The following is a 14,186-nucleotide window of genomic DNA, read 5'->3' as shown; positions in this document are numbered from 1 at the left end:
CAAGTCACAGACTGGGAAAATATTTGCAAATCATCTATCCAATAAGGGATTTGTATCCAGAATATATAAAGAATTACAGAATATACAACTCAACAATAAGACAAACACTCAATTTTTTAATGAGCATGATTTGAGTAGACATCTGATATGGTTTGGCTCTGTGTCCCCACCCAAATCTCATCTTGTATCTCCCATAATTCCCATGTGTTGTGGGAAGTCGCTGGTGGGAGATGACTGAATCATGGGGCAGGTCTTTCCCATGCTGTTCTCGTGATAGTGAATGGGTCTCACGAGATCTGAGGATTTTAAAATAGGAATTTCCCTGTACAAGCTCTCTTCTCCTGTCTGCCACCATGTGAGACGTGCCTTTAGCCTTCCACCATGATTGTGAGGCTTCCCCAGCCATGTGTAACTGTAAGTCCAACTAAATCTTGTCTTTTGTAAATTGCCCAGTTTTGGGTATGTCTTTATCAGCAGCATGAAAACAGACTAATACAACATCTCATCAAATAAAATACAGGAATAACTAATAAGCACATGAAAAGATGCTCAACATCATTAATCATCGGGGAATACAAATCAAAACCATAATGAGATGTCACTTCACACACACTAGGATGTAGGATAATCAAAAGATAATAAGTGTGGGTGAGGATATAAAGAGTAACCCTCGTACATTTCTGATGTGAAGGTAAAATGGTGCAGATACTTTAGAAAACACTTTGTCCATTTCTTAAAAGTTAAACATAAATTTACCACATACCCAGCAATTCCACCCTTACATATCTAGCTAAGAGAAATGAAAACATATGTTCACACAAAGACTTGTATTCAAATATTAATGGCAGCATTATTCATAACAGGCAAAAGCAGAAACAATTCAAATGTCTGTCAAACTGAAGACTGGATAAACAAAATGTGATATAGCTATATAATGGAATACTATTCAGCAATAAAAGGAATTAAGTACTGATACATGATACAACATGAATGAACCTCAAAAGCATCATGCCAAGTAAACAAAGTCAGACACGAAAGACCCCATATTATAGACCGGGTTTATATAAAGTGTTCGGAAAAGGAAAATCTGCAGAAACACAAAATAGGTTAGTGGTTGCCTGGAGCTGGGCATGGGGATTAACTGTAAACAGGTATGTGGATTATTATTGGGGTGCTGAAAATGATCTAAAACTGGGTTATGGTGAAAGTTGCACTATTTGATAAATTTACTAGAAATCATTAAATTTTACACTTAAAATGGATAAACTTTATGATCTACATACCTCAATAAAGTTTTGTTGAGCTAAGGGTAGAAAAAAGTATAATTAATAATGTGGGGAACATAGATATGAAACAAGATGGGACACAGTCGATAACTGTTGAAGTCGGATGTTCAGTATACTATTTGTCCTATATTCTTGCTATATTTAGAGTTTTAATAATAACTTCATTTTGAAATTTAAAAAAGCAAATAGATATATTCCTAGGATTTCCAAGTATCTATGAAGGCAAAACCTCCTTTCCTATCTCCCTGAAGTACCTCAGAGAAATCTACTAACATTTTAAATCACATAAAAGGAAACACAGGAAAAAAAAACACATTAGAGTGCCTTGCAAAGGTTGCCATATTCATTCTTTAATACATCCTTTAACTTTAGATATTTAGTGTTTCTGCCCATAGAAAAGTAGTAGGATGTGCCCCCCAAATTAATTTAATGTAGATTGCTTTCTTTGATACCAAATCTGCTGCAACAAAGATTTGAACAAAGATTTCCCATCTTCGAAAGATTCTGGGCAGGATGCGGGGGCTCACACCTGTAATCCCAGCACTTTGGGAGGCTGAGGCAGGTGGATCACGAGGTCAAGAGATCGAGACCATCCTGGCTAACACAGTGAAATCCCGTCTCTACTAAAAATACAAAAAAATTAGCTGGACGTGGTGTTGGGTCCCTACAGTCCCAGCTCGGGAGGCTGAGGCTGGAGAATGGTGTGAACCTGGAAGGCGGAGCTTGCTGTGAGCAGAGATCATGCCACTACACTCCAGCCGAGGAGACAGAGTGAGACTCCATCTCAAAAAAAAAAAAACTAAACTAAAAACTAAAAACAAAAACAAAAACAAAAAGATTCTGATGGAAAACAAAGCTATTATATTGCCTGGCTCTTAGTCTCCTCATCAGTAATATGTGAGAGTTGGCCAAGATGACATTCAAGTTCTCTTTTAGCATTGACACTTTATGATTCTAAAATTTATCCATGTTTACTAATGATTTGCTCCAGACAACCACCAGAGTAAATGCCAGAGAATACGCAAGTAGGCAAAGTAAAAGAAAACTTTATTTACAAGCCAATGTAAAGGAGGGGCGAGGTTCACCGGTCTCCGGCGGTGGAGGCCTACGAAGTCGCTCCTGCATTCTCGGAGGAGGTTCCTGGGTCCCGCCTACCAGGAGGGGCCGAGGAAGTTCGCACCACGTGCCCACGGGGAGCGGCTTTTATGTCCTGGGCCCGGGAGTGGGAGGGCAGTGGGCGGGACATAGGCGGGTTGGGGGCCGGGCGGTAGGCCTGGCTAGGCGGTTCCGGTTTTTCTCCGTCGGAGGTCGGGTTGCGCCTGCGCAGTCCACCCGTGTCTTTCCCGGGCGCCGGAAAGTTAACAATGAAGAACCCGGAAATGCGCCATTTTAGTCCCTTTGTTCTTTTTGTTCCCTCCCTCACTCCCTCCGTCCAGACAACTAATAACTCCTTTTTCCTGCACCACAGGATACGCAATAAGGGTTAACTGGGTCCTGGAAGGGCACATGGGCAGACTTAAGTGACAAAAATGCATAAGATTCAATCTTGGTCAAAGATGGGTCTCTGGTTTCTTCTCTCATATTACATTTACATAAATGCAATCCTCCTAAGCATTTTACTATTAAAACTCTTAGGTTGGTTGAAATCACTAGTTGTGTGTCTGTATACGTTTTCAGGTAAATCAAACTAAAATTTCAAGAAGTACACAGCTTTTTTCCAGAATTAGTTAGTACTCATTCACTAGCAGCTGTTTCCATCACACTTTCATTAGAGTTGAATAATGTGGTGTGGGGGGGAGAGAGAGAATATGAATGTGTGTTAGGAGGAAGGCAATCTACAAAAAGAGTCTATCATCTTGCAAATGGCTCTTTCCTACATCCATCCATCTATCTATCTATCTATCTATCTATCTATCTATCTATCTATCTATCTATCTATTGACAAAGTCTCACTCTGTCGTTGCCCAGGCTGCAGTGCAGTGGCATGATCTCGGCTCACTGAAACTTCCACCTCTCAGGCTCAAGCCTCAGCCTCCCGAGTAGCTGGGATTAGAGGCAAGCATCACCACGTCTGGCTAATTTGTGTATTTTTAGTCGAGACGGGGTTTCTCCATGTTGGCCAGGCTGGTTTTGAACTCCTGACCTCAGGTGATCCACCCGCCTTGGCCTCCCAGGGTACTGAGATTACAGGCATGAGCCACTGCGCCTGGCCACTACCATTATTTTTTAAAATGTGACATACTGTCAGACCAACTGCTAAGCCTTCGACATTTCAAAATGACTTTGTAATGACAACTTCTCCACACCAAAGTTCCTTGCTTATGCCACAACCTTTTGCAATCTGCCTTAACCCTACCACCCTAATGGGACTGTTCTCCTAAGATTTCCCAAAGACACTGTCTACAAACTCCTTCTCCACCAGTCTCCATTTTTCTTGGCCAGCCAGCCAACTTGAATCTTCCAGTTTCTACTTCCTTCCTGTAACACACTCCTCCCCAGGCACTCCAGGCCACGGTACTGTGTCCCTTACTGAGCTAATATAATCACATGGCTTCGGGTTCAGTTCCACCAGAAATTTGGTGTTTACATAGCAGGTCCTGAAGAGTTTTGAGTAGGGAGGTGATCACAGCTGTGCTTGCAGAAAATTAATCCTGTTGCCTCATGAAGGAAAGAACAAAGCAAGCAAGCCAAATTTGAGGCTACTATAGTAGACTCCCAGGAAGCTAGTAATAAGAAGTAAATCAAGACAGATGTCCAAAAAGAATCAATAGGATTTGACTGAAAAGTCGTATCCTTCAAAGTTTAGCTCACCAGCCCTGTGCACCCCCTGCCCACAAATCCACTGATCATTCTAGTTATCAAACTCAAAACCCTTCTAACAATCACACACAACTGAGACACTGATTGGCAGAGTTTGGGGGCATATCCATATTCCTCTTGGGATTCTCCAAAGTGCCAAGTACCCAGTAAATGCTCATTAAATACTGGTTGAATAAGACACTATTCTGGTCACCATTACTGAGGTCTATTTCAGTTTTCATATAATTCTATAAATTCAGATGCATATAAAGAATTTACTGATGTACTGAGAATTATATTGTTTTATGATCTCCTTCAGCTCACAAGCTTCATGATAGTCACAAACTAAATGTCCAACAATAGGAAAATGCTTAAATAAACCATAGTCCCAATCAATAAAGGTAGAAAAAATAAAATAGAGTATCACTATTTTGCAACTACTGATGAAATAATGGATCTAAGCAGTGGTTTGCTGGAAAAAAACTCATGCCAGCTTGTGAGAGCCAACTGTGTGCATCTGTTCCAACCTCCACATTCAGTAACACATCAGTAGGAATGAAATTAGCCGTGGCAGGAGTGTTTACACCATAAAAATTGGCAAGTGGCCGGTTGTTAAACATCTGCTGACACACCACTGGATGTAGGCAATGATGATCAATAGCTGATAAAACCATTATTTGAAAGGTTGCTGGGATCTTTATCATAACACATGAATCAGGCTAATACTAGGTAAATCCACTAATCAATCAAACATCACAAAAATAAAGGCATTAGATACTAGAGATCTCTTAATGTGGTGCAGTAAGAAGTACACAGCATCTCTAGGTATCTCTAGTATTCTTGTCAAAAATCTAAACTAACTCTAATCAAGCCTAGACCTACCTATCATTTTCTAGGAAATACAGGGGATGGAAGAACAAACAATCAGCAAAATACAGAATGTGGAAAAAGTCTACAGGGTAGATGATTTTTTATGAATAAATGAATAGCAAAGAGAAAAAAAAAAAGACTGAGAGAAGAACCTATCAGTTAAGAGACTTAAGATATACCAAAACAAGTGCAATGTGCATGTAGCCCTTGTTTGAATTCTGATTGGAACAAGCTAGTATAAAAAGACATACTTGAGACAATTCAGGAAATATGAACACTGGTCAAATATTAAATGATATTAAAGAATTATTGTTAATTTTGTTATGTATGACAAAGGTATTGTGCTCAAGTATCTTAAGACCTTATCTCCTAGAGAGATATATAAAGAGTTTATATATAAAATTATATGATATTTGGGATTTGCTTCAAAACAATCTGGGGTGGAGGTTCTCAACTTTTACATAAATTTGAAATTTTTCATAATAGTTTTTAATAGAGTAGCCAGCATATAGATGATATATAAAAGAAATATAAAATTATCAGTACTGACATGGTTATCTCCAAGATAATGTATAATATATATAAAAAAGCATGAAGAAAACATGCATAATGTGATGAAAATTATTTTAAAGACGATTTAGAATTGTATCAAAAAGAATAAAACTTTTAGTAATACATGTAACAAAAGAAGTGCAAGACTTATATACTGAAACATTGTTGAAAGACACTTAAAGACCTAAATAAATACAAAAACATCCTGTATTCATGCATTGGACAACTTAATGTTATTAAAACAGCAATACTGACCAAACTGATAGACAAATTCAATGCAAGCCCTACCAAAATCCCAGCTGACTTTTTTGTTTTTGCAGAAATTGACAAGCTGATCATAAATTTCACGTGGAAATGCAAGGGACTCAGAATAACCAAAACAATCTTGAAAAAGAATAAAGCAGGACTCATGCTTCCCAATTTCAAAACTTACTATAAATCTACAATTATCAAGACACTGTGGTACTGGCATGAGGACAGACCTATAGACCAACGGAACAGAACTGAGAGTCCAGAAATAAATCCTTATATTTATGGTTAATTGATTTTCAACAAAGGTGCCAGGAAAATTAAATGGAGAATTAATAGTCTTTTCAACAAATGGTACTGGGACAACTGTATATCCACATGCAGAAAAATGAATTTGGACTCCTATCTCAGGCCATATAAAAAAATTAACTCAAAACAGAACAAAGACCTAAATGTAAGACCTAAAACTGTAAGACTTTTAGAAGAAAAGAGGAGTGTTTGTGACCTAGAGTTAAGCAATCGTTTTTAAGATATGACAGCAAAAGCACGAGCAACAAAAGAAAAATACATAAATTAGACCTCATCAAAATTTAAAACTTTTATGATTCAAAGGACACCATCAAAAAAATGAAAGGACAACCCACACAATGAAGGAAAATATTTGTAAATCAAGTATCTGTAAAGGAAATTTTATGCAAAATATATAAAGAACATTTACAAATCAACAATAAAAGACAACTCAATTTTAAATGAGCAAAGATTCTGAACATTCTCCAAAGACAACATAAATATGACCAATAAGTGCATGAAAAGATGTATAACATCATTAGCCATTAGAAAATGCAAATCAAAATCACAATACCACTTCATGCGCACTAGGATGGCCAAAATTAAAAAGGCAATAACAAGTGTTTTGAGGATGTGAAGAAACACAATTGGAATCCTCATAAATTGCTAATGAAATAGTAAATTGGTTCGGCTGCTTTGGAAAATACTTCAGTAGATCCTCAAAATGTTCAACATAGAGTCACCATATGAACCAGAAATTCCAGCCCTACCTATATACTCAAGAGAAAGAAAAAATATGTTTACACAAAAACTTAAGACATGAATGTCTATAGCAGAATTATTCACAATAGTCAAAAAGTGGAAACAACCCAAATATCAAAAAATATGGTTTATCCATACAATGAAAGATTATTCAGCCATAAAAGGAATGAAGTATTGATTCATGCTACAACATGAATGAACCTTGAGAACATTATACTAAGTGAAAGAAGCCAGTCACAAAAGACTACATATTGTATGATTCCATTAATACAGAATTCCGGAATGGGCAACTCCATAGAAACAGAAAGTAAGTTAGTGGTTGCCAAGGGATAGGGGAAGAAAAGGGAGGAATGGGAATGATTGCTCATAGGTATGGGGTTTCTTTTGGGGGCAATGAAAATATTCTGAAATTACATAGTGCTGATGGTTATATAACACTATGAATATACTAAATATCACTGAATTGTGCACTTTAAAAAGGTGAATTTTACAGTATATGGGTTACATCTCAATAAAGCTTTCATTTAAAAAAAACTGCTCAGACTGCCAAATTGAACCCTTGGCTAGCTGTGCACTGTGGACCCAAAAGTTTGGGATGGGTCAGAAATCCCATAGTCCTACTAGATTTTAAAAGAAACAAGTAGCACTCACAGGAAAAACACAATAAGGAAATCTATAAGGTCAGAGCTGCTTGTGTGGCCAAATTCATCTTTTAGAGAACCTGAAAGGTAAGCTTGGTATTAGGAACATCTCTTACTCCCAAGCAGTTTACCTACTTCTTAAGTTACAGAAACAAATACTCATTCATAGAAAACCCAGGAAAGACTTCTCAATTCGCCACTCAATAAACACAGCCACTTCCAAGTTAAGACAGAGCCCTTACCACGACGTTTTACCCAACTATACATCTCACAATGTAACCTTTGGGAGGTCGTCCAGAACTACTCCTCAGTGTTGGAAAGGCACTGAAATGGAATCTGAAGAACACATGACAGCTTAAAAGGCTGCTCAGAGCCGGGTGCAGTGGCTCATGCCTGTAATCCCAGCACTTTGGGAGGCCGAGGTGGGTGGATCATGAGGTCAGGAGATCGAGACCATCCTGGCTAACACGGTGAAACCCCATCTCTACTAAAAATACAAAAAATTAGCCAGACATGGTGGCAGGTGCCTGTAGTCCCCAGCTACTCGGGAGGCCGAGGCAGAAGAATGGCATGAACTCGGGAGGCAGAGCTTGCAGTGAGCTGAGATCACGCCACTGCACTCCAGCCTGGGTGACAGAGCGAGACTTCGTCTCAAAAAAAAAAAAAAAAAAAAAAAGTACTCAGAACACTTCTGTTATTTCAGCTGCATTCCAGGAGGTGGTAGCAGATGGTCATAAAGATACCCTGAATACAGAGTCGTAGGGAAGTCTGAGATAGGTCAACTCAGGCAGGAAAGACATCTCTGGTACTCTCAGATACCATCATTGCAGCTAAAGAGTGAAAAGCAAATTTCTTAAAATAGGTGACATCTGTACATGAGCCAAAATTAAAAAGACACAAATAGGCATTCAACAGAAAGTCAGCTTGTTTCCAGTCCTGTCCTCAGTCATACTGTTCCCCTTCCCCAGAGGCAACTATCATTGCCAGTTTCTTTAGCATCATCCTGAAATTGTCTGTACATTTATAAACATACACATTCTGCACCATGCTTTTGTCACTTAATTTATCTGAGGTAGCTCTCCATGTAGTATACGTACCTGTTCTTTTTAACAGCTTCATACAGTTCCATAGGATGATATACCATAGTTTCTTAACCATGGAATGAGTTGTTATTATCAGTATATCTAAAGCAGAGACAGGAAATTAGCTACCCATGGACAGACACTAGCCCCGGATATGTTCTGTTCAGCCATCACAATGGTTTTAATGTGTGGATCTCAATGTATTTGGCCATATGGGGTGTGGTTAAAAAAAAAAAAAAAAAAAAAAACTGACCATCAACATCCCCTTCTCCTTTTTTGCAGTAAGAAGGGTATTTCTGGGAAATGGCTGTCCTGCCAAGGACTACATTTCCCAGCTGCCTGGCAACTAGGTCTATCCATGGGCCTATGTCTCCCCAGCTAGATTTGAGTGGAAATGATGAAAATGCCCAGTCTGAAACTTTAAAGGAAGGCTATGTCTCCTCCACACCATATCTGCCCCTTCTGCCAGGCAGATTCTCAATGACTGGAACAAGGCAGAGCTAAGGTTTTTTACTGTCACCATGGAAACCTCAGGCTACAAACCTCAGGCATGGCTTTGAGAAGAGGCAGGTCTGAATCAAGAGTGGAAGAGAGGGGTAGTTCTTACTGACTCCGTGGACAGAAAAAAAACCTTTTTTATGAAAAAAAAAATCACCTCATGAAAATAACTGTTTCATTGAGGAAAAGGAGGTTAGGTACCGGCGTAGTGTGATTTTTCTTACAGGAATCTCAGTAATAAAAGATGTTTCATAGCTATAAATACAGAGCTATAAAATCCAAACATCACTAAGCAAATTCCGGGTCTGGCTGCCTCTACGTTTTGCATACTTGCATTGTCACTGACTTAAGACTTTCTTGCACATTTTTGCTCTCTCTCAAACACAGCAGTTGTGTGGGACTGTGAGGCAATGGCTCCAAGAACTGGGTCAGCTATTACAAATGGTTATCTCCCTGTTACACACAGCAATCATAGTGTATCCACTTCTCCTTATGAAAACACATGCCTTGGGTTTGACGCCAGTACCTAGAGCCCTGGAATCATCTAGGCTACTATAAATCACACATTCACACTCTCTTTACAGATACCAAAGTTGAAGCCAACTGTTCTATATTTCCAAAGTTGGCCTTGTTCATTTTTATAGACTTACATTCTAAATCAGCCCTTTGTTCTTTTTCCCCATATCATGTTACCTATTTTCATAAATGTAAAGGCATTAATGCCACCTACTTCTAAGCTATTCCTTTAAATGCTACTTGAATCCTATACCAAGAGTCTGTGGACTCTCCTTCCATTGGTCCTACAATTTTTTATTCTATTTCCTGCTTTTTCCTTTGGATAAACATCATCACTCCTACATAACAACCATCCCATCTTTCTCTTCATTTTCCTCTTTCATTTTTCTTTGCATCTTCTCTCCATCCTATTTCCTCGCCACACTATCACTCCACTTTAAGCCACCGTCTCAGCACTTTAGCTTCAATCACTCTGTTTTCACAATCCTGCAAGTCTCATTTTATTAAACAAGTGCTTAATTTTATCTTTCCCTTTCTACTCAAGCCCACATCTTGCTTCATCTCACATTATTTTCCCTTCTTTTCTTTACCTTTCCTTATTCTTCTATTGTCATAAACAGGGTGACCCAGGCAGTCTGTCTTAAGTGATAAAGTTGGCAGAAGGAGGAGATATGGGGGCGCAGGGGCTGGAGGGACAAGGAAGAGCAGAGCAGCAGATGAGGCAGGCTTCCCCATGACCACCCTCACACTCCCAAGTGCCTGACAGGAGGGAGGTCCAGAACTTAGGCAAAATGGAGAAGAAACAAGTGGTCCCCGTGGTTAGGCAAAGAGAGATGTAGCAACAGAAGCTGGCCGAGCCTTCTGAGCAGGCAAATGATAAGAGAAGAAATATTCATGGCCAATAACAATACAAAAAGATTCTCAGCCTCACTAGGAATCAGGGACATGAAACTGCCTATTATATAGGTAATGATTACAAAGATGAACATTAAGCAGTGTTGGCCAGATTGTGAGGAAACACTTTCAGACAGCGTTAATGATGGAGCAAGTTGACAGGTTTTCCACCTCACCCTTTGGCAACATATAGCTACACTTTAAACATCTACAGCCTTTGACCCTGCAACTCCAACCAGCAGGATTTAACCTAAGAAAATAATTAGATGATGAAACAAAGATATGGACATGAAATTATTAATAATCTCTGCCTTGTTTATATCATAAGAACAAGGTGGTGGTATGGGGGAGCTTGGCAAGGGGAGGCTGAGGGGAGGCTCATACCTGTGGAAGAGTAAAGGGGAGAAGGACAAAAGAGAAACAGAGGGGTATAAAGAGGACACGGGGGTCAGGGTGGAGAGAAGGGTTTGTTTGCAAGGGTGAGAAAGGAACAGGGGCTGGGGTCATGGGGTGGTGGGTGAGCTTAAGAGGAAAGTATGGAGAAGAGAAAAGGCAGAGAGAAGGAGGGAGAGATCTCTCCATCAAAGCACAGTCTACCATGGTATATCCATATCATGCAGACCTTAAAGGGAATGGTGCAATCCTCTATAAGAAATAGAAAGATGGTTAATTGGAAAGATCAGGATACAGAACAGCAAGCATAGTGTGATCCCATTTATCTAAAGTGATACATAAAGATAAGTGTAGCAAAGGGATGCCTACATGTACACCATGATTCTCAGTGAGTAGACTCTTCTGGTGGGTTTAAGCTCTACTTCATGCATTTCTAGTTTGTCAGCATTTCGATAATTAATTTCTAGCAATATCCAATACGCTAAAATTCTATATAATTTAGACAGACCCTTATACTTTCCTGTGAGAATTAACTAACATGAAAATAAAGTAGATGCAATTATACCACCTGCTTTTCATACTGCAGAAATGTTCTATTCTTCATGTGATAAATTTAAACTGCTCATTAAAATTTCATCTGTATAAATTTGTACTGAAAAGACAATGGAATTAGGCTATTAACACAGACATCACCCACCTAGCTATTCTTTGTCTAAATATTACATTTATCAGGCCCTACCACAAGGGACCTCGCCAGGGCATTATCAAACCAAAGCACTTTTCATTTTGAAGGCACATCACACAGAGATATCAAAGAAAGCTGTCTTAATTCAGGTTTTCCCTAAAGAAGCCCCTGACATATGAACTTGAGAACAGGTATATTATTTGAGTGAGGGGAAAGTGAGACAGGGCAGGAGGGAAGCAAAACAAGAAAAAGTAAATCAATGAATGGGGTACTATGGCAGGCAACTGGGGTTCAGTCCTTTTGTGAGCCTTCTGAGAAACTGGGTAGGAGGAATCACAGAATTGTCCACTAGCCATCAAGGAAGTCGGGGTGTTACCCTCATTGGTGGAGGCTTGCCATTTCAGGCATTAAATTCTTGATACTTGCAGGCCACAGGAATACGGGCCATACATGCTTACTAAGGCCTGTGGGTCAAACACAGTACTACAGGTTGAGTATCCTTAATCCCAAAAATCCAAAATCCGAAATGCTGTAAAACCCTAAACTTTTTAGTGTCGACATGACACTCAAAGGAAATGGTCATTGAAGCATTTCAGATTTTTTAATTATACGCTCAATTGGTAAGCACATAATACAAATATTCCAAAATCCAAAAACATCCAAAGCCTGAAACACATCTGATCCCAAGCATTTTGGATAAGGAATACTCAACTCGTATTTGGATTATGTTTATTATCTCACCAAAACCTTACAACTCCATGGAGTATTGGCTCTACTGTACAGATTAGAAATCTGAGATGCACACACATTAAGCCACTTGCTGAAAATCAAACAGTGAATAAGCAGCTGAGCTGAGGTCCAAACCCAGTTTTGTCTCTTCCACTATGTGATACAGTGTCATAAAAACCACAGCATGTGAATTCTCCAGTATAGCTGGCATCTCCTTACTGGGTTACACAACCTGAGAGAGACATGTGAGCATTTCCAGCCTCCCTCCTTGCAAGGTAACGGTATTGAGATAGCTTCCCAGATTGTTTTAATCTTCTTGCATCCATAGGAAAATCTTCCAGGTCATAATCCGCCAGCCATGTGAAATTTTTACAGCATCATCACCCGTGGTTACTCCTACCCTAAATACCAGTCACTATGAAATTTATGCCAGAATTCAGATCAAAGTATGACAGGAAATTCAAGGCAAATTTTTGTCTGATGAACTCATGGCAGAAAATTAAATTTGACAGAGAGTTCCAGGTTCTAGTATATTAAAAAGCAATCTATAACTTTACTGTGAGAAGAACACTTTATTAGAACAAATAAAACATGCTGAGCTCTGCCCAGACACAGAGGTCATGCTAATGTGTGAGCCAAGGAAAGTCTTTTCTTGCTTTAGTAGAAAAGATAATAATCTGCAAATCACTAGCATCTGAGGCTGGCCTGATTTAAAATGCACATAGATGGAGAAAAAGTTCCAGGAAATCATTGTATTTATAGCTTGTCTGCATGAGTCAGTGGAAAGGCCCTTGCTGCTCCCAAAATAATACTTGGGACAGCACTGTACCCTATCACCTTCACTAAAGCAAAGGCATGCCTCTCATCTTCTATTCCTTAGGTTCCTTAGGAGGATATCTTCCATCTCACAGGAAGCCAGGGGAGCAGATAGGGCCCCTCTGGGCCTCCCCCACCTCCAGCCCAGCTACACAACGGCTGGCTCAAGAACATCCCATCCCCAGAAGCCCAGAGCAGCCCACCTGAAGGAACCCTTGCCCTAGGACCCTCCACCAACCACCCAACCAACAGTCAGATTCAGAGTCCCCACAGCATTAAATCCTACAGGACACAGGATCTTCCCACAAGTGTAAAACGCAGGAGAAGGTTCTGGCTAGGCCTTAATCTCCAAGATCTTTCATAGAAGACCACACAGGCATCTGAGGAAATGACAGACAGCGATCTATCTTGTTCACAAATTACCAACGATGCAGAGAGTAAGACCCCAGCCACACACTCAGCAGGCTGCATGGAAGTGAAGCATTTTTATCCTCTTGGTAGAGAATTTCCTAATTCTTGATCCATAACAAGTGTGGGCAAGGCTCCAGACACATGTGCTACATATGTGTCTACAATTGTTTTCTCTCCCAAGAATACCATAGCCACGTGAAGACCTTCACGGGATGCGAAACTGCCAGGTCTGCTCTTTCTCCGGACTCGCAGAGGCCTCTGTGGCAGACACACATCTGCTGGCTCCAACAGGAAACAGAAGGGTTTGGGGGCAAGGGACACTTCACCTGGCACACTGGGCTGGAAGACTTTATTCAGATCCAAGGAGGAGGCTCTGGAATGGGTTTTCTGTGGCCGAGGTGGCGGGGTGGGAGGGTCCTCGCCCCTTTTCATGGCCTCTTCTATGGAGGTGCTAGAGTAAGATCTGTAGCAAAATAAGGGAAGGTCAGAAGGGAAATAGCAAAGCTTTACTCTCTGAAGTCGGGGTGAAATGGAAAATAACCATAAAGTCAAAGTGACTACAGAGAACCGATCAGCTACCAAAGCAGCCATAAATTCTATTACCCATTAAATGCCACTATGTACAATAATTGTCCAAATCCAACTATGAATTGGGATCTTTTTAACCTCTTTGTTCTTAGATCTAAATCGACCCCCCCCCCCCAAAAAAAAAAAA

At 39.9% G+C, this 14,186-nt stretch overlaps 1 protein-coding gene across 1 annotated transcript in view; it reads right to left on the bottom strand.

The window, feature by feature from the left end:
• Positions 1-14,186, bottom strand: part of REPS2 (RALBP1 associated Eps domain containing 2) — a 208,626-nt gene that overhangs the window by 55,942 nt on the left and 138,498 nt on the right. Inside the window, 1 exon segment of the mRNA XM_017867491.1 lies at positions 13,798-13,934. Coding sequence (XP_017722980.1) covers positions 13,798-13,934 — 137 coding nt within the window.

Source organism: Rhinopithecus bieti, unplaced genomic scaffold (genome assembly GCF_001698545.2).
Source record: "Rhinopithecus bieti isolate Rb0 unplaced genomic scaffold, ASM169854v2 scaffold_4134, whole genome shotgun sequence".
NCBI lineage: Eukaryota > Metazoa > Chordata > Mammalia > Primates > Cercopithecidae > Rhinopithecus > Rhinopithecus bieti.
The sequence above is the reverse complement of the archived record's forward strand: the minus strand, read 5'-3'. Positions and strand labels throughout refer to the sequence as shown.